Source organism: Lithobates pipiens, unplaced genomic scaffold, assembly GCF_037356315.1.
Source record: "Lithobates pipiens isolate NorthernLeopardFrog02 unplaced genomic scaffold, aLitPip1_a1.2 Scaffold_28, whole genome shotgun sequence".
NCBI classification, from domain to species: Eukaryota; Metazoa; Chordata; class Amphibia; order Anura; family Ranidae; genus Lithobates; species Lithobates pipiens.
Genome location: NW_027507789.1, coordinates 39,616,884 through 39,644,336, shown reverse-complemented (window position 1 = coordinate 39,644,336; position 27,453 = coordinate 39,616,884). Strand labels below are relative to the sequence as shown.

Genomic DNA, 27,453 nt, shown 5'->3' with positions numbered 1-27,453 from the left:
CCGCTGATACAAGGCAGGATCCATGCTTTCATGTTGTTTACACCAAATTCAGACTGATCAGGCCAGGCAACGTTATTCTAATCTTCTATTGTCCAATTTTGGTGATCCTGTGTGAATTGTAGCCTCAGTTTCCTGTTCTTAGCTGACAGGAGTGGCACGCGGTGTGGTCTTCTGCTGCTGTAGCCCATTTGCTTCAAGGTTCGATGTGCTGCGAGTTCAGACATGGTATTCTGCATACCTTGGTTGTAGCAGGAGGTTATTTGATTTACTGTTCCCTATCTATCATCTCGAGCCAGTCTGTCCATTCTCCTCTGACATCAACAAGACATTTTCCTCCACACAACTGCCGCTCACTGGATATTTTCTCTTTATCGGACCATTCTCTTTACACCCTAGAGATGGTTGTGTGTGAAAATTCCAGTAATTCAGTAGTTTTTAAAATACTCCAGCCTGTCTGGCACCAGCAACCATCCCACTTTTAAAGTCGCTTTAATCCCCTTTCTTCACCATTCTGAAGCTCGGTTTGAACTTCAGCAAGCCGTCTTCACCACGTCTAGATGCCTAAATGCATTGAGTTGCTGCCATGCGATTGGCTGATTAGCAATTTGTGTTACCAAGCAATTGAGCAGGTGTACCCAATAAAGTGGCCGGTGAGGGTATACGGTATTATACATTCACATCCGTCATGTCTATGTTTCATAGGTGCATGCTGGGAGTCAGGCAACCGGAAACGCATCAAAAATGCATATAGGCTTTTGATGTATTTATTCAACTGAGCAGTGTGAAAGGAGCCTAATATATAGCTGGGTGGTTTCTGATCCATTAATGTGCGTCTGTGTTTAATTATTGGCGGGAGCCTCAATTCGTTTGGTAAAGACTATAAAGAAAAGTGTTAGCTGCTCAGCCAGCTGCTGAGATGTTGCATTTACTTCCCAGCGTGTCACTGACCTCAAGCAAAATGTGCAACCAGTGTGGTTGGAACTAATTATTCCCCAAGCAGTGAAGATGGAGCATCAGTATGACAGCCAGTCATCTAGGATTTATAAAGGGTAATAGGAATGTCAAAGCAAATATTTCATCCATGACAGATTCATTTGAAATGGTTCAGCTTTACTCAAGTATTCAGCCTTGGAATAAGAGAATGGCTGCTTCAAGCAAAGCTATACAATTTTATTATACACTTTATTAAAATCGCGGATTAAATCGTTGAAATGTAAAAAAAATTTTATCAATTTTATGTATTTAACCACCTCAACACCAGACACAGTCACCCCCTTCCAGCCCAGGCCAATTTTCAGCTTTCAGCGCTGTCACACCTCGAATTATAATTGGGCGGTCACGCAGCGCTGTACTCATATGAAATGAAAATAATTTTGCTCACATAAATAGAGCTTTCTTTTGGTGGTATGCAACCACTTGCTGACCAGCCGCTGCAGGTTGGCTTGGCTGCGCGAATCGCCGTAGGTGTACAATGGGCTCCATCACCTCTGGGAGCACGCATGCTCCCACTGGCCAGCGGTGGGGGGCCAACATGCCTCAGGACTGTGACCTCATAAGGGGCGGGGTCACTGGGTGACATCACCCGTGACCACGCCCCATGCCTATATAAGTCGTTGCGCAACTAGCACACGGCATTACAGCAGGAGAGAACGTCGTGTCAACATCGGAAGAAGAGAAGAGGGATCAAGGACGACAGAGAAGACCGGGCCACCGCTAGCAAAAGAGCAGCAAAAGAGCAGAAGATAGTGGGAGGAGTTCGGCAGAAGAACCGGAGACCTGAAGAAGAGGCCGGAGAGCAGGAGAAGAAGAACCAGACACCGGGAGAAGAGGCCTAAGAAAGCGGAGAAGTCAGAAGAGACCCCCAAAGCCGGAAAAGGAAGACCCCCAGAGCTGCCTAATAAATTACTTTAAAAACCTGTCTAGTGTGTTTTTTATTAAAGCGGTAGTAAACTCGCACATTTTTTTTTTTTTTTTTGAACCTGCAAAGCAAAAGGCATAATGAGCTAGTATGCACCGCATACTAGCTCATTATGAAATACTTACCTTAGAACGAGGCCCCGACATCTGGCCCGATCCACACCGTGGGAGCTGACATGCTCCCTCGGCGTTTCTTCCGGGTATCGCGGCTCCGGCGCTGTGAGTGGCCGGAGCCGCGATATCGTCATTCCCGTGCATGCGCGCGGGAGATTTCAGTCCGGCCGCTCGGCTGCTGCCGGATTTTGACGGCGAGAAACCCCTTGTGCGCATGCGCCGCTGCAGTCAGCGGCGCATACCGAGGGGAATATCTCCTAAACCGTACAGGTTTAGGAGATATTTTTTTTACCTACAGGTAAGCCTTATTATAGGCTTTCCTGTAGGTAAAAGTTAAAAATGTGGGTATACAACCACTTTAACACTTTTTTTCCCTCAGGTGAATGGGTAGGGGTACGATGTACCTCATACTCATTCACATAGGGTGGGGGAGCGGGGATCTGGGGGGCCCCCACTTCTTAAAGGGGACTCCCAGATTCCGATAAGCCCTCCGCCCGCAGACTCTGACAACCAACGGCCAGGGTTGTCGGGAAGAGGCCCTTGTCCTCATCAACATGGGTACAAGGTGCTTTGGGGTGGGGGGGGCAGCGGGGTGCCCCCTTCACCAAAGAACCCACCCCCCCATGTTGAGGGCATGCGGCCTGGTACGGTTCAGGAGGGGGGGGCGCTCACTCATCCCCACCCCCTTTCCTGACCGGCCGGGCTGCGTGCTCGGATAACGGTCTGGTATGGATCTTGGGGGGTCCTCCACACAGTTTTTTCAGCGTAGGGGGTTCCCCTTAAAATCCATACGAGACCTATGTGCCTGGTATGCTCTTGGAGGGGAACACATGCTGGTTTTTTATTTAAAATCTGGCATGGAGTTCCCCCACGAGAGCTGATTTTTCTGTGATTGGCCAAAGTCGCCTGGCCTGGGGGCGACTTGAAGTCGTGTTGTAAGTCGCGCTGTGATTCATACTCAAGTCGTGTCCAAGTTGCCTCCCAAAGTCGCGCTGCAAGTCATGTTGCACCTGTGTGAATAGACGGTAATTCTTTCTTTCAGCAGCCTATGTATCTAAACCTTTCTCCCTTCAAAGTGGTACCAAATGGCACCACCTGGGTCATTTTGAATTGAAAGTTTATCCACAAAATTTGTATAATGAAGCAAGTACCTGGGGAATTTGTGTACTTTTTCCACATCCTGTTTCTCCAATTATCACCACAGTTTGGTAATTCTCCAGTAAGTAAAGGATGTGATTTCTGAGCTGCAAGGTAAAAAACAAAAAACATGGTCATCATAAAGCTAACAGCTGCTGAACTCCTGAAATTTAAAGAGAAAAAAAGTTATTTTGTTTTGGGTGATGGAAATTTAGGAAACATACTGTGTAAGCATTAACATCCGGAGGCTGGCTGACGTTAAAATAATCTCTGTCTAAGTAAGTTTTCTTACTTAAATAGAGACAACGTAAGTACCTAAAAAAATACCAATGGCACGTCTGCAATAAGTGTCGGTCCACAGTAGCCCACACGGTGCGTTCCGGTTACCGCATTGATACCCGCGCTCAAATCACGCTTCTCTTGGCGAGACGCGCGGGGCTGCTGTTCATTTTGAATGGCACCCCTACGCATCTCAGCCCACAGGGAAACCACATGGTCAAAAAGATGCATGCACTTTTTTTGTGCATTTCACGTGGCACAGCAGCCCATTGGAATGAATGAGCTGCCATGCCAGAGCAAACGCAGGACGCACATAGGTATTGTTCTCATCTCTCTGGGAGCCTGTGTCTCTTATCATCCCTCCGTAGGTTCCATTTACACTAGTGCGGGCTATGCATCCCACGATTGCTCGGGCATGGCAGCCAGTTCATTTGAATATACAAAAAAGGTGCATGCATCTTGTAAAATGTGGCCAGAGGGAAATCGCATGGTCTTTTTGACAATGCGGTTCCTGCACCCGCGAATGCACTGTGGGCTGAGATGCGTGGGGGGTGCCATTGAGAATGAATGGCAGCCCTGTGCATCTTGCAAGAGCAGTGCTATTCGGCTGTGGGTATCAATGCGATTCCCGCACCCACAATGCATTGCCCGCACAGCCAGCCTAAGGATTGGGTCACACCTATGCAGTTTGCTTTTGATCCATTCCTTCAGTGCTTTTTACACACAAATTTTTCTAACCTTTTTAATGCGTTTTTTTTTGGACATGTGTATGCTCCATTGAACATTTGCTGTCGGACTTTCCGCCAACAAATGTTTGAAAGCAGGTTCTCAAATTTTCCACCAACAAAACTTTGTTGTCGGAAAGTCAGATCATGTGTACACAAGTCCGTTGCACAAAAGTTCACGCATGCTCGGAATCAAGCAGAAGGAGCCGCACTGGCTATTGAACTTCCTTTTTCTCGGCTCATCGTATGTCTTGTATGTCACCACGTTCCCATGTTGGGAATTGTTGGCCAACATTTGTGTGACCGTGTGTATGCAAGACAAGTTTGAGCCAACAAACTTCGAACAAAAATCCACGGTTTTGTTGGCAGAAAGTCCGATCGTGTGTATGGGGCACAAGACTCTAGAGCATTCAACAATTCCGTAAATGTCAGATGCCTGTGTCCTCCACCGCACACTTTCCAGCAGACTAGGTCCGACGGACTTTCGACAGACTTCCGAACGAACGGACTTGGCCACGAAAGTCCGCTAGTTTTGAACGTGATGACGTAAACTGGATTAAACAAGGAAGTTCAATAGCCAGTAGCCAATAGCTTCCCTTGCATCATATTTGGTCCGTTGGACCAGCATACAGACGAACGGTAGATTTTAGTCCGTCGGACAGATTTGAAACATGTTCTATTTCTAGGTCCGTCTGATTTATTTTATTTTGTTTCGAAAAACGATTGGACTAGCCCACACACGATCGGATTGTCCAACGGACTAATCCCTTCGGACCTAGTCTGCCGGAAAGTCTGGTTGTGTGTACGTGGCATTAGGCTCCATCCTCTGACCCCTACACTAATGCCATGTCCTGTAGTAATGTAGCGATCAGAAGAAGTAACCACATGTGGTAGGGTCACAGGCATCTGAACATGCCAAGTACCCCTTGACAGCAGCATGTACAAATTTACAGCATACAGGATTAGACCACAGCCCGCATTAACTAGAGGGGGAGTACATTCAAAATAATTAAAGGTGCTCAGATACATAATCAACATTTTTGTTTTACCTTAAAAACGGGCAGCTTCTGTCTTTGTTGTTCTATTGAAAGGGAGGCATGTGGGTTGTAGACAACTGAAGTCACTTCAGCATTGCTTTGCCTCTCCTCAGCGAGGTTGGCACCAGGACCCTCTGTACCTGTAAACACAACACACACAATTGTCAAATAGATGGACCCTTAGTAGCTTTTTTAAATAGAAAAAAAAGGGGAGACTTTGTCCTGTTCTTGGGATTAATTAGGGTCATATCACACCAGCAATCCTGACGCTGCCATGAGCTTGTTAGCGACAAGAAAACTGCACAGAACATACTCACTTGACTCTGCGTATCACCCCCTCGCCAGCTAGGTGAGTGGTGCTAAAAACGCAGTAGAATACAATGCCTTGAAAAGTATTCATACCCCTTGAAATGTTCCACATTTTGTCATATTACAACCAAAAACGTAAATGTATTTTATTGGGATTTTATGTGATAGACCAACACAAAGTGGCACATAATTGTGAAGTGGAAGGAAGATGATAAATGGTTTTTCAAATTTTTTTACAATAAATATGTGAAAAGTGTGGGGTACATTTGTATTCAGCCCCCCTGAGTCAATACTTTGTAGAACCGCCTTTTGCTGCAATTACAGCTGCAAGTCTTTTTGGGGATGTCTCTACCAGCTTTGCACATCTAGAGTGAAATGTTTGTCCATTCTTCTTTGCAAAATAGCTCAAGCTCTGTCAGATTGGATGGAGAGCGTCTGAACAGCAATTTTCATGTCTTGCCACAGATTCTCAGTTGGATTTAATTGTGGACTGGGCCCCGTACACACGATCGGACTTTCCGGCAGACTTGGTATGGCAGACCGGAATCCGTCGGACAATTTCATAGTGTGTGGGCTCCGTCAGAGTTCTTCTTCCCAAAAGTCTGATGGACCTAGAAATAAAACATGTTTTAAATCTTCCCGCCGAACCCAGTTCCTATCGGGAAGCTTGTTCATCTGTATGCTGGTCCAGTGAACCAAAATATGATGCAAGGGCAGCTACAGCACCTGCCCGTGAGAATGATAGCGGAGGAGCCCAGCAGAAGAATCGGAGAGCAGGAGAAGAACTGGAAATCGCTGAGAAGTTGGAAGAGACCCCCAAAGTCGGAAGAAGACCCCCAAAGTCGGAAGAAGACCCCCAGAGCTGCCTAATAAAACTACTTTAAAAACCTGTGTAGTGTGTTTTTTTTATTGAAACTTTTTCCCCCAGGGGAATGGGTATGATATACCCCATACTTATTCACATAGGGTGGGGGCCCGGGATCTGGGGCCCCCCTTATTAAAGGGGGCTCCCAGATTCCAATAAGCCCCCCGCAGACCCCAACCAGCGGCCAGGGTTGTCGGGAAGAGGCCCTTGTCCTCATCAACATGGGGACAAGATGCTTTGGGGTGGAGAGGGCCGAAGGGTGTCCCCCTTCCCCAAATCACCACCCCCCTCCATGTTGAGGGCATGCGGCCTGGTACGGTTTGGGGGGGGTGGCGCTCACTCGCCCCCACCCCCTTTCCTGATAGGTCGAGCTGCGTGCTCGGATAAGGGTCTGGTATGGACTTTGGGGGGACCCCCACGCCGTTTTTCAGTGTAGGGGGTTTTCCTTAAAATCGATACCAAGCGACGGGGCTCGCAAGGTGTCAATCTCGCCGATGAAAGTGGTGAGATCGACTTCCCTTTCTAGTCCCGTAGTACCTGAAGTCACGTTCAAAATGAACAGATTTTAGTCCGTGTGTAGGCAAGTCTGTTCATTCTGAAAGTCCGTCGGACCTTCGCCGAAATTCCGTTGGGAAGACCGTTGGACCTAGTCTTCTGGAAAGTCCGATCGTGTGTACGTGGCATAACACATGAATATGTTTTGATCTAAACCATTCCATTGTAGCTCTAGCTGTATGTTTAGGGTCGTTGTCCTGCTGGAAGGTGAATCTCCGCCTCAGTCTGAAGTCTTTTCCAGACTCTCAACAGGTTTTCTTCCAAGATTGCCCTGCATTTTGCTCCATCCATCTTCCCATCAACTTCCCTGCCCCTGCTGAAGAAAAGCATCCCCACAACAGGATACTGCCACCACCATGTTTCACAGTGGTGGTGGTGTGTTCAGGGTGATTTGCAGTGTTAGTTTTTCTCCACACATAGCGTTTTGCTTTTAGGCCAAAAAGTTCAATTTTGGTCTCATCTGACTAGAGCATCTTCTTCCACATGTTTGCTGTGTCCCCCACATGACTTCTTATGGATTTCTTTCAACAATTGCTTTCTTCTTGCCACGGTTTCATAAAGGCCAGATTTGTAAAGTGCACAACTAATAGTTGTCCTGTGGACAGAATCTTCCACCTGAGCTGTGGATCTCTGCACCCACCCACATGACCGCATCATTCAATTACAGAGTACTTTGAATAAATGCCTCAGCTGACGGCTAGTAGTTCTCAATGAACTGCTGGTGAGCACTCTCGTAGTTCACTTAGCTTCCTAGGCTGAAGTGTCTGCCCATACCCACAGCTACTCTGACAATCTGTAGGAGCCTGACATTGCACCTGCGATTTGCTGATCGCAGTTGTGAGGTGTTCCAGGCTCCTAAGAAAAAAAAAAAAAATAGTAAAATGCATTTTTTTTTTACATGGAAGTGCATTTATTTTTATTTTTTTAACGGTGAACGTATCCTTTAACATAACAGCCAGGCAATTAGCATTTTCACAAGCAGGTCAGCAATTGCAACACTTGAATTTCTCTAATGACAGATTTTTTTTCTTTTCAAGCATCCTGATGGGTTTTCTTTAAATTATCTTTAAAAAGCTCAGGAGCTTAAAGTTGAACTCCAAGTGAAATACACATATTCTACAGTGAGGGGGGGGGGGGGGGGGGGGGAAAGGTATTTGATCCCCTGCTGATTTTGTACATTTGCCCACTGACAAAGAAACGATCAGTCTATACTTTTAATGGTAGGTTTATTTTAACAGTTATAGATAGAACTAGAAAAGCTAAAATTTCTGGGGAAATTGTGTGAAGTGTTCTTGCCTCCACCTACTGGAGTGGGCGGAGTAACTGGGTGGAGTGGCTTGGGTAACTTTTCTGTGGTTGGAGTGGCTGGAGTAACTGTGAAAAGTGTTAAAAAGCTTAATATTTAAAAAAAAAAAAAAAAAAAAAAAGTATAAATAGTAGTAAAAAATATTTTTTTTCCAAAAATTTTTATTTATTTTTGTAAAAAATTTTTTTTCAATTATTTTTTTTCATGGGGTGGTCATAATGTTTTGGCTGATCTTGGGGGGAGGTCATAATATTTTGGCTGATCATGTTGTGATTATAATGTTTTGGCTTATAATGGGGTGGTCATAAATTATTTGGCTGATTATGTGGTGGTCATAATGTTTTGGCTGATCATGGGGTGGTCATAATGTTTTGGCTGATCATGGGGTTGTCAGCTTTTATCACCTCCCACTCTAGGTTTCGAACATTTCACCATTCATTCCTATGGGACAAATTTCACCGCAAAAACGACAATATTTCGTCAACCATTCTACGAAACGTTCCGCAATGTAATAGCACACCAATCGGGAACAATCCGCACATTTCAGTATATTACTGTCTATGTAGTGCAAAAGCTGTGGGAGGAGTTATGTTGGTAAATTTGGCTATAATAAGAATATATATATATATATATATATATATATATATATATATATATATATATATATATATAAATATAAAAAACAGTAAGTGGTCTTGCTATGCAAGATCACTTAATAACAAAAAAAAACAAGAAGTTATGAATTGATTTGCATTTTAATGAGTGAAATAAGTATTTGACCCCTTCACAAAACATGACTTAATACTTGGTGGAGAAACTCTTGTTGGCAATCACAGAGGTCAGACGTTTCTTGTAGTTGGCCCCCAGGGTTTGCACACATCTCAGGTGGGATTTTGTCCCACTCCTCTTTGCAGATCCTCTCCAAGTCATTAAGGATTTGAGGCTGATGTTTGGTAACTCGAACCTTCAGCTCCCTCCACATATTTTCTATGGGATTAAAGTCTGGAGACTGGCTAGGCCACTCCAGGACCTTAATGTGCTTCTTCTTTAGCCACTCCTTGGCTGTTGCCTTGGCTGTGCGTTTTGGGTCATTGTCATGCTGGAATATCCATCATGACCCATTTTCAATGCCCTAACTGAGGGAAGGAGGTTCTCACCAAAGATTTGACGGTACGCGGTCGCGTCCATCGTCCCTTTGATGTGGCAAAGTTTTCCCTTCCCCTTAGCAGTAAACACTCCCAAAGCATAATGTTTCCACCTCCATGTATGATGGTGGGGATGATGTTCTTGGGGTCATAGGCAGCATTCCCCCTCCTCCAAACACGAGTTGATGCCAAAGAGTTTGATTTTGGTCTCATCTGAGCACAACACTGTTAACCCAGTTCTCCTCTGAATCATTCAGATGTTCATTAGCAGACTTCAGATGGGCCTGTACATGTGCTTTTTCAGCAGGGGGACCTTGCTGCAGAATTTCAGTTCTTCGCTGCGTAGTGTGTTACCAATTGTCTTCTCGTGACTATGGTCCCAGCTGCCTTGAGATCATTGACAAGATTCTGCCGTGTAGTTCTGGGCTGATTCCTCATCATTCTCATGATCACTGAGCTCCACGAGGTGAGATCTTGCATAGAGCCCCAGATCGAGGGAGATTGACAGTTATTTTGTGTTTCTTACATTTGCGAACAATCACACCAACTGTTGTCACACTCTGTCATTCCAGCCTTGGTCTACAATCTCATCCCCGACATCCTTGGACAGCTCTTTGGTCTTGGCCATGGTGGAGAGATTGGAATCTAAATGACCGATTGCTTCTGTGGAGAGGTGTCTTTTATACAGATAAAAAGCTGAGATTAGGAGCACACCCTTTAAGACAGTGCTCCTAATCTCAGCTTGTTACCTGTATAGAAGACACCTGGGAGCCAGAAACTTTGCAGATTGCTAGATCAAATACTTCTTTCATTCATTATGCAAATCAATTTATAATTTTTTTGAAATGAGTTTGGATGGATATTTTTGTTGTTATCCTGTCTCTCAATGTTAAAATAAACCTACCAGTAAAATTATAGACAAGCATTAAATAAGCATTTCTTTGTCAGTGGGAAAACCTACAAAATCAGCAGGGGATCAAATATTTTTTTCCCTCACTGTATAGAAGCTGCCGTACCTACCAAATGATACATAGTTATGGCCATCCAGTCCTGGGAATAAACAGCCCTTGCAGGCTGTGTAACAAGGTTGAGGATCACATTTATGATTGGTGACAAGCAGTCAGGACGTGGCGGTGACGAGCGGTCAGGATGCGGCGGTGGAGGTGACCATTGGTCAGGACGCGGAGGCGGTGACCACTGGTCAGGACACGGAGGCGGTGACCATTGGTCACGACTTGGCAGAGACGAGTGGTCAGGACGTGGCAGTGGGGGTGACCACTGGTCAGGACATGGTGGCGACGATGAGTGGTCAGGACGTGGCAGTGGAGGTGACGAGTGGTCAGGACGTGGCGGCGACGACAAGCGGTCAGGACGTGGCGGCGACGACGAGTGGTCAAGATGTGGGGGCGTCAACGAGTGGTCAGGACGCGGTGGGGATTGGTCAGAACGTGGCGCGGCGACAAGTGGTCAGGACGCGGCGACCGGTGGTCAGGACGCGGCGACCGGTGGTCAGGACGCGGTGGCGGTGACGAGTGGTCAGGACGCGGCAGTGGGGGCGGAGATTGGTCAGGACGCAGCGGTGACGACTGGTCAGGACGCGCCGGTGGTGACAATTGGTCAGCACGTGGCAGTGGGGATGGAGATTGGTCAGGACTTGGCGGCGACGAACGGTCAGGACGTGGTAGTGAGGGTGACGACTGTTCAGGACATGGTGGTGACGATAAGTGGTTAGGACGTGGCAGTGGGGGTGACGATTGATCAGGACATAGCAGTGGGGGTGACAAGTGGTCAAGACGTGACGACAAGTGGTCAGGACGAGGCGGTGACGACGAGCGGTCAGGATGCGGCGCCAGTGACGACTGGTCAGGACGCGGCGGTGACGACGAGCGGTCAGGACGCGGCGCCAGTGACGACTGGTCAGGACGCGGCGCCAGTGACGACTGGTCAGGACGCGCCGCCAGTGACGACTGGTCAGGGCGCGGCGCCAGTGACGACTGGTCAGGGCGCGGCGCCAGTGACGACTGGTCAGGGCGCGGCGCCAGTGACGACTGGTCAGGGCGCGGCGGTGTTGACAATTGGTCAGGACGTGGCGGCGATTGATCAGGACGTGGCAGTGGGGGTGGTAAATGGTCAGGACGTGGCAGTGGAGGTGACGACTGGTCAGGACGCGCCGGCGGTGACGATTGGTCAGGACGCGCCGGCGATTGGTCAGGACGTGGCAGTGAGGGTGGCGATTGGTCAGAACGTATCGGTGGTGAGCGGTCAGGATGTGGTAATGGGGGTGGCGACTGGTCATGACATGGTGGTGACGACTAGTGGTCAGGTCGTGGCAGTGGGGGTGACAACTAGTCAGGATTTGGCGACGAGCAGTCAGGACGTGGCAGTGGGGGTGACGAGTGGTCAGGACATGGCGGTGACGACGAGTGGTCAAAATGTGGAGGCACCGGCGCCGCGTCCTGACCAGTCGTCGCCGGTGATGACTGGTCAGGACGCGGCGCCGGTGACGACTGGTCAGGACGCGGCGCCGGTGACGACTGGTCAGGACGTGGCAGTGGGGGTGGCGACTGGTCACGGCGCACCGGTGACGACTGGTCAGGGCGCGCCGGTGATGACAATTGGTCAGGATGTGGCGGCGATTGATCAGGACGTGGCAGTGGGGGTGGTGATTGGTCAGGACTTGTCGGTGATAAGCGGTCAGGACGTGGCAGTGGAGGTGACGACTGGTCAGGACGCGCCGACGGTGGCGATTGGTCAGGACGCGCTGGCGGTGACGATTGGCCAGGACGCTGCGGTGAAGCCGATTGGTCAGGACGTGGCGGTGGTGACCATTGGTCAGAACGTGGAGGCGGTGACGATTGGTCAGGATGTGGCGGTAGCGACAATTGGTCAAAATGTGGAGGCGGTGACGACTGGTCAGGACGCTGCGGTGACGCCAATTGGTCAGGACGTGACGGTAGCGACAATTGGTCAGGACGTGACGGTAGCGACAATTGGTCAGGACGTGGCAGTGACGACGAGTGGTCAAAATGTGGAGGCGGTGACGACTGGTCAGGACGCTGCGGTGACGCCGATTGGTCAGGACGTGGCGGTGGTGACCATTGGTCAGAACGTGGAGGCGGTGACGATTGGTCAGGATGTGGCGGTAGCGACAATTGGTCAAAATGTGGAGGCGGTGACGACTGGTCAGGACGCTGCGGTGACGCCAATTGGTCAGGACGTGGCGGTAGCGACAATTGGTCAGGACGTGGCAGTGACGACGAGTGGTCAAAATGTGGAGGCGGTGACGACTGGTCAGGACGCTGCGGTGACGCCGATTGGTCAGGACGTGGCGGTGGTGACGATTGGTCAGGACGTGGAGGCGGTGACGATTGGTCAGGACGTGGAGGCGGTGACGATTGGTCAGGACGTGGAGGCGGTGACGATTGGTCAGGACGTGGCGGTGAGGACGAGTGGTCAAAATGTGGAGGCGGTGACGACTGGTCAGGACGTGGAGGCGGTGACGACTGGTCAGGACGTGGAGGCGGTGACGACTGGTCAGGACGTGGAGGCGGTGACGACTGGTCAGGACGTAGCGAGTAGTCATGACTTGGTGGTGACGATCGGTCAGGATGCGGGCGGCAGTGGTGGCGATCGGTCAGGATATGGCGGTGATATGAACCTCAGTTCCCACCATACAATGTACACAGTTCTCTTGTAGTGAGCAGCACAGGCAGGAGCCGGAAGCAGTATTTGCCCCAGTATCTGGCTGAGTGATCCCCTCAGCCCTTGTGAACTGTTTCTCAGCAATGTGCTATAACGTACTTCCAGACTGACAATAACGATGGTTCCAGCTCAGCCCCGAGCTCCCCGCACACCAGACCTGGCACCCCGCTCATCCCTCCCCGCACCTCGCCCGCCATTCTCTTACCCGGCTTCCAGAAGCGGATCGGCCCCACGGGCGCCGCCATCTTTGTTGAGGGAGCACGGCGGAGGAAGTGAGCATGCGCGGAGGCCGTGGAGGAGAGTGACGGACAGTCGCCATGGTTTCCTTCCGGCTTGTCGGAGAGATCGCAGATGCAATAGCCGAGCAGCAGAGCGGACAGAGTGCGAGGCATAGGGGTGTACACAGCGGGGTGATGGGGGAGAAGGAGGGAGGAGAGGGGCACAGGGCTGCCGGGAGGAGGAGGAGGGGGAGGGGAGTGGATGGTGATGTAAGGGGGAGGTCATCATGGGAGGGAGAGGATTTCCGGGGATCACCATCATCAGGTGTCCGACAACCGACCGTCACTGACCATCACCGACTGTGTAGTCTATGAGTCTATGTAGTCTGGTGCTGCCCCCCCCCCCCCCAGGGTTCTGCGGAGGTTCCATTTTTGTGTGACCCCCCACTTTAATCACTTCAGCCCCCCGGAGGATTTGGCTGGCCAAAGACCAGAGCACTTTTTGCGATTCGGCACTGCGTTGGTTTAACTGACAATTGCGCGGCCGTGCGACGTGGCTCCCAAACAAATTTGACGTCCTTTTTTCCCCACAAATAGAGCTTTCTTTTGGTAGTATTTGATCACCTCTGCGGTTTTTATTTTTTGCACTATAAACAAAAATAGAGCGACAATTTTGAAAAAAAACGCATTATTTTTAAATTTTTGCTATAATAAATATCCCCAAAAATTATATATAAAAAAACATTTTTTCCCTCAGTTTAGGCCGATACGTATTCTTCGACATATTTTTTGTTTAAAAAAAATCACAATAAGCCTTTATTGATTGGTTTGCGCAAAAGTTATAGCATCTACAAAATAGGGGATAGATTTATGGCATTTTTATTAATTTTTTATTTATTTTTTTACTAGTAATGGCGATCTGCGATTTTTATCATGACTGCGACATTATGGCGGACATATCAGACACTTTTGGCACTATTTTGGAACCATTGTCATTTGTACAGCAATCAGTGCGATTAAAAATGCATTGATTACTGTGTAAATGTGACTGGCAGTGAAGGGGTTAACACTAGGTGGGGTTAAGTGTGCCCTAGGGAGTGACTCTAATTGTGAGGGGAGGGGCTGTGTGTGACACAACAGTGATCACTGCTCCCGATCACAGGGAGCAGAGATCAGTGACGCTGTCACTAGGCAGAACGGGGAGATGCTTGTTTACATTATCATCTCCCCGTTCTCCCTCTCTGTGAGGCGATCGCAGTTATCCCCGTAGACATCGACTCCGCGGGACCACCTGTTGGTGTATTCACCGCTCCAAAAGCGCTGCAAAGAAGCTGCTTGCAGGACTTTTTTTGACGCCTTGCCAGCGCAGCACCTGAGTGTGAAAGCAATCGGGCTTTCACATTTGGGATTGCAGATGAGGCTTCTTACAGGCGCTTTTTTTAATGCTAAAGCGTCTGAAAAACGCCCCAGTGTGAAAGGGGTCTAACTGAATTGCCTCTCCGCCAATCAGGAAGTGTGGGTGTGAGATACGTTTCCCGATTAGCTGAAAGGAGAAGCGTTCTGATTGGCTGCCGAGGAGGAGGCGGAAGCCGCAGAGTAGGGGAAGGAGTTGCCCGTTCGTGATGCCCGTGGAGGAGAGTCGGGGAAGCCACCTGTGGTTGAGGTAAGTGTACCGAGGGGAGATGTGGAGGGCACTGTTTGCTACCCCCCCACCCCAAATAAAAAATGACCACCAGCCGCCACTGGCCAGCAGTAAACCAATAGATGGTGATGTGGATACCTGAAATGTTTATCTTCAAGCTCTATGTGGAGAAAGCACTGAGCCACCAACAAGAATAACACTCTGGAGCATTCCGCTGCCCTCATTCCAAGCGTGTGAGATAGGAAATCCTAAGCATGTCAATTTGAAGGGCAGGGTATCCAGAATTCCTGGATCTGCACATGTGAAAACATAAACATATTAGATATCTAAATAGGAACACCCATTATTAATTAACATTTTTTTAAATAATAATTATTATTATAAGGAAATAACTCTCAGCCCAAATTGGCCCCATTTCTCATGGCAGTTGTAAAAAGTTTGCATGGCATAGAACTGGCAAGAAGCTGTAGTGTAGTATTGTGTACAGGACACCGGGAGTGTGTACAGGACACCGGGAGTGTGTACAGGTCACAGAGAGTGTGTACAGGTCACAGAGAGTGTGTACAGGTCACAGAGAGTGTGTACAGGTCACAGAGAGTGTGTACAGGTCACCGGGAGTGTGTACAGGTCACCGGGAGTGTGTACAGGTCACCGGGAGTGTGTACAGGTCACAGAGAGTGTGTACAGGTCACAGAGAGTGTGTACAGGTCACAGAGAGTGTGTACAGGTCACCGGGAGTGTGTACAGGTCACCGGGAGTGTGTACAGGTCACCGGGAGTGTGTACAGGTCACAGAGAGTGTGTACAGGTCACAGAGAGTGTGTACAGGTCACCGGGAGTGTGTACAGGTCACCGGGAGTGTGTACAGGTCACAGAGAGTGTGTACAGGTCACAGAGAGTGTGTACAGGTCACAGAGAGTGTGTACAGGTCACCGGGAGTGTGTACAGGACACCGGGAGTGTGTACCTGACACAGAGAGTGTGTACCTGACACAGAGAGTGTGTACGGGACACAGAGAGTGTGTACGGGACACCGGGAGAGTGTTACGGGACACCGGGAGTGTGTGCAGGACCACAACCCTGATATTTAGGTTGTGGTCCCTTCACCTTCACCTCCGGAAGGTTTACACCCCCCCCCCCCCCCCCCACCCTTACAGACCTGGTCATTTTTTGCGATACAGCACTCCGTTACTTCAACTGACAATTGCACGGTCGTGTGACACTGTACCAAAATAAAATGTATGTCCTTTTTTTCCCACAAATAGAGCCTTCTTTTGGTGGTATTTGATCACCGCTGCTTTTTTTTTTTTTTTTTTTTGCGCTATAAGCAAAGGACAACCAACAATAAAAAAAAAAAAAAAAGAACAATATTTTTTACTTTCTGCTATAAAACATGTCCAATAAAAAAAATGTAAAATATCTAATTACTTCATCAATTTAGGCCAATATGTATTCTGCTACATATTTTTGGTAAAAAAAAATCCCAATCAGCGTATACTGATTGGTTTGCACAAATGTTAGAGCATCTACAAACTATAGCCTATATTTATAGAATTTTTATTTATTTTTTACTAGTAATGGTGGGGATCGGCGACTTATAGCAGGACTGCAATGTTGCGATGGACAAATCGGACACTAACTGACACTTTTTTGGGAACCAGTGATTAGTGCTAAAAGTATGCACTGTCACTATACTAATGAATGGCTGGGAAGGGGTTAGCATCAGGGGCGATTAAAGAGTTAACTGTGTGGATAGCCAGCGTTTTTGTACAGTGTGGGAGGTGATTTTACCAGGGGAAGCCATGGATACTTGTCCTTGCTTTGCAGGAATCCATGCCTTCCCCACTGACAGAACGACAATCTGCCTTGTTTACATAGGCAGACTGCCGTTCTGCCCATGTACCGAATGATCAGTGGGTGCTGGCGGACATTGAGTCTGCAGTACCTGTAGATCAGCTCCTGCTGTGTATAATCACAGCGGGAGCGGACCAGCAGCGGCACGTGCGCGAACCCTACCCAGAAGTGGGAGCTCATGTACTAGGTTATTGTGCATTAAAAAAAGAAAACAAATAAAATTAGACATGGTATCTGGCAATAGAACTTAACCAAAATGTGCATTCTATGCATCCAAAAATATAGAAAATATACCAAATCAAAGCATTATTCAACCAAAAAATAATGTCAAAGCAATAACTCCAAGGCCAATAATAAATAACACGTTATCTCCTCCGATTCCGCAACATGTCTGGTTGACGAACGGCTGTTCAGAAACTAACCTAAAAGTGTGAAATGAAAAACGCAAATCAACACTCACCAAACTTCTACTAACACGAAATTAGCAGAAGGAGCCCAAAGGGTGGCGCTAAAGTGCTGAAAAACCACGTAGTGTGTCTAGTATGTCACTGTGTTCGTAATTGTGTGGCCGTGTGTATGCAAGACAAGTTTGAGCCAACACCCTTCAAACAAAATTCCTCGGTTTTGTTGGCCAACAATCCGATTGTGTGTACGAGGCTTAAGACATTGGGGGAGATTTGCTAAAACTGTTACACTCAGAATCAGGTGCAGCTGTGCCAAGTAACCAGTGTCGGCTCGTAATGCATGGCGCACGAGTGCAGCCCATCCTATCCATGCGTCCAGCCCCTAATCTACATGCAGGGCACCGGACGCATGAATTCCAGTCTGAGTTTTTCTTCTTTTTTGAAGCACGTGATTTGAGCCAGAAGCTCTAATAGGCTTCAAAAAAGGGTGGGCTCAGGGCGCAGAGCATGGGGGGGTTGGGGGGCTGGTTGTGCAGATAATGCAACCGACCGGACCGGGGGGGTTTCCGGGTGACCCAACTAACTGCCTGTGGGTGCAGTGTTTGCCCCCCCAAAAATTTACCACCAGCCGCCACTGCTAGTAACCAATCAGCTTCTAACTTCAGTTTGTTCAATTAAGCTTTGTCAATAAAACCTGGAAGCTGATTGGTTTCTATGCAGAGCTACACCCAATTCTGTGTGTACCAACTTTAGTAAATCGCAACCATTGTTTGCTAACCCTTTTGTGACCTGTCTAGCAACCCTGCCATAGAGGAGCACTAACCTACCTCAGTGTGGGAACAACAGATTGGCGGTGAGCCTGCTGTAGAGTTTCATGTACCAATTATGGCTGAAGAAAGCTTTTTTGTTTATCTGTTTCTCAAATAAATTACTTAATTGCTTTTATCAATCTGGCTGGCTGTCATTCCTGAGCTACTTCAGATTCAACTGTTAAAGCCCTGCTTTCTTGAAGTTGCACTTAAAGCAGACCATTATCCCAAAAAACAAATTATTTGCATCTGGCTCCAGTCCCCTTCCTCTCTTACAATTAGATTATTTTTTTTTTTTTTAAGTGCTTTTGACTGATAAAAGATGAAGTGCTCGCATTCACTTTTGCGGATGTGCTAAATATCTCTGGCCACCTTCGGCACAGCTGCGCATGTGCGTTTTTTATGTACATGCATGCGCAGATGTGCTGCAGGTCTCTGCCAAGTCCAAAGGCTGGGCCTTTGGTACATCTGCACCCACATCTGTTTGATTTACTGAAAATGTAGAGGCTGCTTGCTGAACCGCACGTGAATCTCAGAGGGACCACACCACATTCCTGTTGAATTCACATGCGAGTCAGTGAGGCCTGATTTGAGCCCATTCTTTTTAAATGAGCTCAAATTGCACCAAACTCATGCATGTACCAATTGTGGAACCAAACTGCAATCATTGCATAGTACTTTTGTACCATGCGATCCTGTGTGGGCAAAGTCACTACATTTGGGGTGTCGTTAAGATTGCACTGACACCCGCTGTAAATCGCAAGGGCAGTGTGATTTGAATGCAGTGCGAGAAATGAACACGGATCACAGGGTTTCCCTAGGTTTCAGTCTATGGAGATGAAAATCACACCGCATCGCACTAAACACTCACAGGGCCCTTTTTTTAACCCCATCGTAATCGCAGCGCATGGATGTGAACGACAGTCATTGAAAACAATGTTAATTCTGATGACATGCAAATCTATGCTTTTTGGAACCCATCTAAATCCTATCAGGTTCACATCGGTGTGGACCAGCAAGTGTGAACCGAGGCTAAAGGGTAAGCTCAGATATTTGCCAAAATTTTGGAAATCTTTTCTGATGTTTAGGTAGGGTTTTGATTGGTCAGAAACGCTCTTCATTCACAAGGATATCCCTGAATGGCACTAGTCTTTTATTGTACAATGGATTGGCGGCAGGGTTGGAATGTTTATGACCACCCTTAATGGTAAACATCACACCAAGCCAGGAGATTGAAGTTCTGCTTGAAGAAACAATCGATAATTAGTTTATGATTCACTCGTATGGTGACAGACTGGTTTGGGCTGGTTCATCCATAATACCAATCTATACCCTTTCAGAAATGCAAAAACAAATAAAATCTTGGAATGCATGTATAAGATAGAACACGTGATGCAGGTTTGGTATTGTATTTATATAAATAATTTATAAAGCTGCGTCTTAAAAGCACGGTACAGTTTTGGGCAGACTGTGTAAGAAGGGCATGGAAGAGAGAACAGAGGAATCAAAATTAATAATAGAAAGAATGGAAGGTCTCACTTCTGATCTCTAATAGAAGGCTAGAAAAATTGGCCTTGTGTAGTCTGAAAACAGAACAGATCTAATGATATGCTTATGCCTCGTGCACACGATCGGAAGTCCGCCGGACAACCCGCCAGACTTTGCAGCGGAGGGCCACCGGACTTCCCCCGAGCGGATCTGCCCACACACGACTGGACTTTTGAAATGAACAGACTTGCCCACACACGGAGAAAAGTCTGTTCATTTTGAACGCGGCTCCAGGTAGACTGGATTAGCATAGGAAGTCAATGTCGCTGCCTCCATCGGTGAGATTGACACCTTGCTGGCCCCGTCACCTGGTATGGACTTAAAGGGGAAACCCTACCCCCAAATAACGGCGTGGGGTCCCCCGCAAAGTCCATATCAGACCCTTATCCGAGCACGTAGCCTGGCCAGTCAGGAAAGGGGGTGGGGACAAGCGAGCGCCCCCCCCCCTCCTGAGCCGTACCAGGCCACATGCCCTCAACATGGGGGGGTGCTTTGGGGAAGGGGGGCCGCAGGGCCGGAGGATGCTGGGACTGTGACATCACCCAGTAACCCCGCCCCTTGACCCTATATAAGTCGCTGCACAACGCGTGGCCAGAGAGAGTGTTGTGTCAACATCGCAAGGAAGAAGAGAAGAAAGCGACAGCGACAGAAGACCGGGCCAACGTCTGAGTTGGATACTCGTGTTACTGTAGTGGAGCAAGAACAGAGTGCAGTGTCTCAATCAGTGCAAACCTTACAATCTTCTAATTCTGAACTCACTGACCAAATTATCTAACTGCAATTACTTCCCCAGTTTAATGCTAACTTATTCAATCTGTTTTTGTTTGTCGGTTTAAAATTACCACCTTACATTCCCAGGTAATGCTGGGAATGTGCTTATCCATGCCTTACTGCTTCCCACACTGGTCATACTCTTCCCTGGTGGCAGTAGCTCTCCTCTGCAGAGTTTGTACCTAGGCCCTTTCTTCTTTTCACCTTCAGCATCTCATCCCTACCCTGGGAAGGGGCCTCCTCTCCCCTCCCCCTTCCTTTTTTTTTCTTTCCCTTATCTACCCCCTCTCACACCCCAGTAGCAGATGGCAGTATGTCTGTTAAGATCCTCTCTTGGAATATTAAGGGGTTGAATTCCGTGGGGAAGCGCACTAGTTATCTAGCCAAGCTTTAGAGACACAGGGTACAAACTACATTTCTCCAAGAGACACATTTTAGGGCAGACAAAATACCCAAACTATTAAACAAATACTTTCCGACGGCCTAACATAGTCCATCCTCATCCTCTAAATCTAAAGGGACGAGTATCCTTATATCCAAATCCCTTCCCTGGCAATTCCTTGATGAATACCATGATCAGGAGGGTAGATTCCTGCTCCTGAAAGGGAATTTATTCTCAGACCTTTACTCTTGAAAACATTTATCTTCCAAATTCCAATCCATTTCCAACCCTTGAGGCTTTTCTATCCACCCTTAACCCTTTCCTCAAAGGAACTCTTGTCTTAGGAGGGGATTTTAACTTAACTTTGGACCCTCACAGGTCTTACTCTTCAAACTTACCCCCGGGAACCCAACTTCACCTCAAAGACCTTTTGCACACCCATCAATTGTTTGATATCTGGAGAATATTTAATCCGCAGGACTGGGATCATACCTTCTCTTCTAATGTCCACAGTTTTTGCTCCAGAATTTATTTTAATTTTTTTCTAAAACATTCAGCAATCTCCATGGTCACCAAGACAGATATCTGCCACTTCACACTCTGACCATGCTCCAATTAATTTGGAACTTGTTCTCTCACACGTGTGCCCCAAGACTTCTATATGGCTCCTCAAGAGTATCTCAAAATTGCGGCAGATATTCTTAAGGACCTTACCTTCGACTTCTTTACTAACGTAGGCTCTGTGGAAAATCCAATTTTTGTGTGGTCTTAAGATAAAAGCTATATAAGGGGAATCATACTTAAACATGGTCATGCTATGAAACAATGTCTCAAAAAAAACCCTGTCTGACCCGCTGGCTCGACTCCATTCCTTAGAACGTCAACACAATTCCAGACCAGACCGTATCATTGAAACAGAACTGGTTAGACTCCGTGAGGCCATAAGAGATCATTCTCTATACGAAGCAAAACATGTACTGTTAAAGGCACATCAATCTTTTTACAAATAGGGAGATAAGTGTGCCCGCCTATTGGCCAATGCCTTACGAACCAAATGCTCTCAGACATACGTTCCAGTTTGGCATTCTACTTTAGCTAACTGCAGTGAAATTGAGCCTCGGTGCTTCACTCAGGGAGTTCTAGTTCAATCACTCCCTTCCGGTCGGCGGAGTGGCGCTTGGCAGCAGGATGTTAGAAGCTGCATGGCATGGTCAAAATCATGGGTGTGCAGGGAAGATCACACAGATTTTGCCCACTGGTCACGTGGGCTTCCTCAGGGTAGCATGACACATTTTAAATTTTTAAACAATTGTGTAATTTTTGCTTGCAAGATGTTAAGCTGTCACCAACACCTCCACATGTGCAGAAGCAGGGGGGTACTCACATCCCCTTCAAATTAAACTCTTACCGGAATCCTCTAAATAACAGGCAAAAAACACACATTTATTCGATATAGTGTGTGGTAAGACAATGTTTGCTTCTGAGACCATACCGATTGTAACAGGTGCAAGCTCTTCATGTAAGTGACAGAAAAAAAGTTTTGATTTGTGTCATATGCTTTTAGACAATGTGGAGGATGTGAGATTCTTACCGTGGTTGATTTTTAGTGAAGAAAACAACATTTCGAACACTCGTCTTAATGTTATCCCTGCAGTAGGTGGAGGGCACATAGAGCATTTATAACACAGTGAGTGAAACTTGAGGATTTGCTTAATAGTTTGTAATTTGTTATGTAACTGCTACACATTTTCATTATTAAATATAACTATTTGAATTCGGGTCATTCTTTTTGAAACACTGTCCCAGATAGCAAGGATAACTTGCCACAAATTGCACGTGCTCACCGTCATATGCAGAGGTTGTCTTTGGGAAATAGATATATGAGTGCTGCCAGCATTGCTGCAGAGGAAGGAGGGGTGGAGGGTCAGCCTGTCCGTGCTCAGATCATACACCACACACTAAATTGGTCTGCATGCCTGTCATCCCAGAAGGAAGCCTCTTCTAAATATGATGCACAAGAAAGCCCGCAAACAGTTTGCTGAAGACAAGCAGACTAAGGACATGGATTACTGGAACCATGTCCTGTGGTCTGGACCAAGATAAACGTATTCGGTTCAGATGGTGTCAATCGTGTGTGGCAGCAACCAGATGAGGAGTAGAAAAACAAAGTGTCTTGCCTACAGTCAACCATGGTGGTGGGAGTGTCATGGTCTGGGGCTGCATGAGTGCTGCCAACACTGGGGAGCTACAGTTCATTGGGGGAACCATGAATGCCAATATGTACTGTGACATACTGAAGCAGAGCATGATCCCCTCCCTGCAGAGACTGGGCCACAGGGCAGTACTCCAACATAATAACGACCCCAAACACACCTCCAAGAGGACCACTAAAGAAGCTGAGGGTAAAGGTGATGGACTGGCCAAGCATGTCTCCAGACCTAAACCCTATTGAGCATCTGTGGGGCATCCTCAAATGGAAGGTGGAGGAGCGCAAGGTCTCTAACATCCACCAGCTCCGGGATGTCATCATGGAGGAGTAGAAGAGGACTCTAGTGGCAATCTGTGAAGTTCTGGTGAACTCCATGCCCAAGAGGGTTAAGGCAGTGCTGGAAAATAATGGTGGCAACACAAAATATTGACACTTTGGGCCCAATTTGGACATTTTCACTTAGGGGTGTACTCACTTTTGTTGCCAGTGGTTTAGACATTAATGGCTGTGTGTTGAGTTATTTTTAGGGGACAGCAAATTTACACTGTTATACAAGCTGTACACTCACTACTTTACATTGTAGCAAAGTCATTTCTTCAGTGTTGTCACATGAAAAGATATAATAAAATATTTACAAAAATGTGAGGGGTGTACTCTCTTTTGTGAGATACTGTATTTAGTGTGTGTGTGTTGTTTCAGTAAGATATGCAGTATTATACACTATAATTGTTCAGATAGCTGAAAAAATGGTGTGTATTTGGGTGGTGAAAGGTTAGGTGTTATAGTATTACCTGACATGGCTTGTCAGCATATAGGGATGAGATAAAAGTGGGTTTATACAAACAGAACATTGTCTTGTTGAAAGAGGAACACTGTAAACATTAATTAGCCAAGGGTGGGCACAACCGTTAAACTCTCTACAAAGCATCCAGCTGCATTTCAGTTCCACACCCACCCATGTTAGAATGTAATTATTACATACAGGAGGTATGTTAGGTTTACACAATGCTTGCATTGCATTATTTAAACCTGAACATACCTTTAAAAAGATGTTACAATTGAATTTTATTGGAGGAAAAGAATGCTTTATAATGGGATTTATGCACAAGAAGACCTTTGATAGTCATAGTGCATCTCTCCATCTTACAGGCACTAAAGACCTTGCATGGCTCGAGCTTCCTAGGCTAGGCTATAGGCTATACCCATCAGCATTTACTACATACTAGTTTCTGTACACTTCTTTCATCTTGTGATTGGCTTGTTGGGTCAATGCCATCCTCCAACCTGGTGGACCAGTCTCTCCATGGGTTTTCATCCTTCGTAGGGGTCCACCTCCTCTTGGTTTTATTGTGAGGTTTCCATCCCCTAACCTTTAGGGTTCTCCACAGTAAAATTAAAATTTTAGAGTAGTAAATTGATGCCACTGGAATCTTAAAGGCAGTGGCAGTTGGTTCTCTAAATTTTGGGGAGGGCGGCACACAAAACATCCCCGACCCCGGTCGGTCGACCAGTCAGTTTGTCAGCCCCCTTTTACTCATAAATTGTAGGGATTAGATCCCCTGTCCCTAGTGTGCAACCAACCTTCCATTCCATTCTGTCCGCTACAACTACAAGGAATACATTAGTAAAGAGGGATGTCACTAAGGTCCGCGGCGTAATACAGCTGCCCCTACCATATTTATTGGGCTCTGCACACACTCTACTTGCTCTTCTACACCCGGCAGCAGGCCATGCCACTCAGAGGGCACCGTGCAATCACTGTCACATCCACAGTACACACACAGAGAGGCGGGTGAGTGAAGGGCTGTCGGCGATCCGTGTCCAGGCTGTGCACACACTTTGCTTGCTCCTCTTCACCTGGCATCTTCCCCCCTGCCCAGTCACTTCTCCTCTCAGTCAGCAGGGTCTCAGGAGGATCCCCTTTGTGATTGGCCAGAAAGAGAAGCAGGAAGACAATAGCAAATATTAATTTGCTATCATCCACATCTGGGTGGGCTCAGGGTGCAGTGCTCTGCACCCCAAGTTTATCCTTTTTTTGAAGCCAATTAGAGCCTCAGGTTTTAATCACATCGCTTCAAGAAAAAAAAAAAACCCCATCGAAATCCATGCGTCTGGTGCCTTGCATGTAGATTAGGGGGCCGTACACCAGGGGCCCCCCTATTGACGGGCTGCCACTGCTTAAAGGAGAAGTACAGCCAAAGATCCTTTGGCTGTACTTCTCCTATGGATCACAGGAGGGCAGTTTGTTTTGCACTCCTGTGACCCATTTTCAGTAGAGCAGACAGAAGTCTGCATTCTGCTGATGTCACAGAAGTCAGTCCAGGCTCGGCGTCATCACGACCATGGGGTCGGGATCTGCCCAGATCCCTGAACCCTCACCTGGCTCAGCAAGCCGCTGAGAACCTGAGCTGGTCGTTCCCGCTCCTGCCCCTCCACAACCCAGCACTCCACTGAGCGAGGAGGGGCCAGAGCAGAGAGCTGTGCCTGACAGTCTGCAGCTCTCTGCTTGGGAAGCTGTGAGAACCCAGCAATCGGAGGTGTTCATTTGCTCAGTTCTCAGTGTTGGAGGCTCCATGGGACCGAAGCTGCATTCACCTAGGTAAGTATGAATCAAAAAGAAAACAAATTTCTATTTTAAGAAAGTGATGCTTTAGTACGGTACTCAAAATTTATTTTTATCAGTGCTGTGCTGATATGGTTTTATTCCAAAGGTTTTATTTCAAACATATATTGGATACAAAAGCCAATGTGTTTGGGGGGCTACCCATCAGTTCCTTTATCGGGGCTTATGGAAATATGCACGTTTTTGGAAATGCATGCAAAAACATACGCTTCTGCCTGGACCAGGGGTAGGCAACCTCGGCCCTCCAGCTGTGGTGAAACTACAAATCCCATCATGTCTCTAGGAGTAATACCTGTGATTGTCAGGGTCTTGCAATATCTCATGGGACTTATAGTTTCAAAACAACTGGAGGGCCGAGCTTGCCTACCCCTGGCCTAGACAAATGATGTGCATAGTGCTCGCTGGGCCTCCTGGGATATCCACGTCACATACCCCAGGAGGCACTTAGTCATTCATTAAGTAGGGAGGGGTGGGCCTAGTGGCATGTCAGCACAAGGCCCCAGAGGCTGAACTCAGAAAAGCTGGCGGGCCTCTCAAAGATGACACAAGTGAGATGGCGGTGTGGTGGTTGTTGACAGAAGGATATCAGCGGGTCAACACTGGATCTGGTGGCTGGGTGACTATCCAAACTGTGCCTACAACAAAACCAGGTAAACAGGGGCAGAAGAAAAAATGGAGGTGGGAGAGGGGGTACACTAAAAGTCCCCTAACTGAAAAAGTGAAGATCTGCTAAGGTTTAGACCCATTTTACATCTCCCAATGTAGGATTGTGGCAGAATGTGTGACACTCTTTTGGGGGCCATTATTCTTTATTGGCACCCCAAACGCGATTCTGCTGCAATTGTCATGTAACGCAATGTTTTATAAACTCGCTATGTTTGTCACCCAAAAAGAAGCATCAACACTTGTTCCTGCTACGTGAAAGTGATTGCAGCCTTAGGAAACATCTGTAAATGTTTTTGTATGTAAGCAATAAACTGTAACTTACCTTTTGTATGGTGTTCTTCCTGAAAAGTAAGCAGTGCCCTTCCTAGAATGTGAGTGTGTCTAGAGGAGGGATCTCAAACTAAGCAGTCTAACGACAGCTCGTTATGTGTGTAAAAGACACCTGTCCACAGAATCTCTTTTTTCAATCCAAACCTCAACATCATGGGCAAGACCAAACAGCTGTCAAAGAATGTCAGGGACAAGATTGTAAACTTGCACAAGGATCGAATGGGCTACGAGACCATCAGCAAGAAGCTTGGTGAGAAGGAGACAACTGTTAGGCCCCTTTCACACTGACGTTCCGTTCAGGCCCGTCTGTCAGTTTTTCAGGCGGACCTGAACGGGTGCTCCATAGAGCTCTATGGAGCGTCGGATGTCAGCGGTGACATGTCCGCTGACATCCGACCCGCTCCGATCCGATCCGAAAAAGTGTAACGGAGGAAAAAGCTATTTTTCCATCCGTCTGCGGATCGGATGACGACGGGCACTGCGGTCCGTCGTCATCCGATCTCCCATAGGGGAGAGCGGCGCTGTGACAGGTCCGTCCCTGCGCAGTGTGCAGAGACGGACCTGTCATCTCCCTGCTCAGCGGGGATCGACGGAGTGATCCCCGCTGAGCAAACGGATATCCACGGGGTGGATCAGAACTGATCCGCCCCGTGTGAAAGGACCCTTAGAGAGATTATTCACAAATGGGAGAAATACAAAATAACCATTAATCGCCCTCGATCTGGACCTCCATGCAAGATTTCGCCTCATGGGGTAAGGATGATCCTGAGAAAAGTGAGAGATCAGCCCAGAACTACACGGTTGGAGCTTGAGAATGATTTCAAGGCAGTTGGGACCACAATCACCAAAAAAAAATTGTTCCTCCTGAAAAAATAAGCAGTGCCCTTCCTAGAATGTGAGTCTAAAGC

At 47.3% G+C, this 27,453-nt stretch overlaps 1 protein-coding gene across 2 annotated transcripts in view; it reads right to left on the bottom strand.

The window, feature by feature from the left end:
• DHX35 (DEAH-box helicase 35) overlaps positions 1-13,565 on the bottom strand; it is a 66,458-nt gene extending 52,893 nt beyond the window's left edge. Inside the window, exons 1-3 of one of the 2 annotated variants that reach the window (XR_013263494.1) lie at positions 13,297-13,565; positions 5,222-5,349; positions 3,183-3,275 (exon numbers count right to left, since the gene is read on the bottom strand). Coding sequence is in view for 1 of the 2 variants with exons in the window: in XM_077459124.1 (XP_077315250.1) it covers positions 3,183-3,275; positions 5,222-5,349; positions 13,297-13,483 (408 nt within the window). In the remaining variant the exon portion in view is untranslated. The remainder of the gene's footprint in view (positions 1-3,182; positions 3,276-5,221; positions 5,350-13,296) is intronic. The other variant, XM_077459124.1, reaches the window with a different exon arrangement.
• Positions 13,566-27,453: the final 13,888 nt, after the last annotated feature.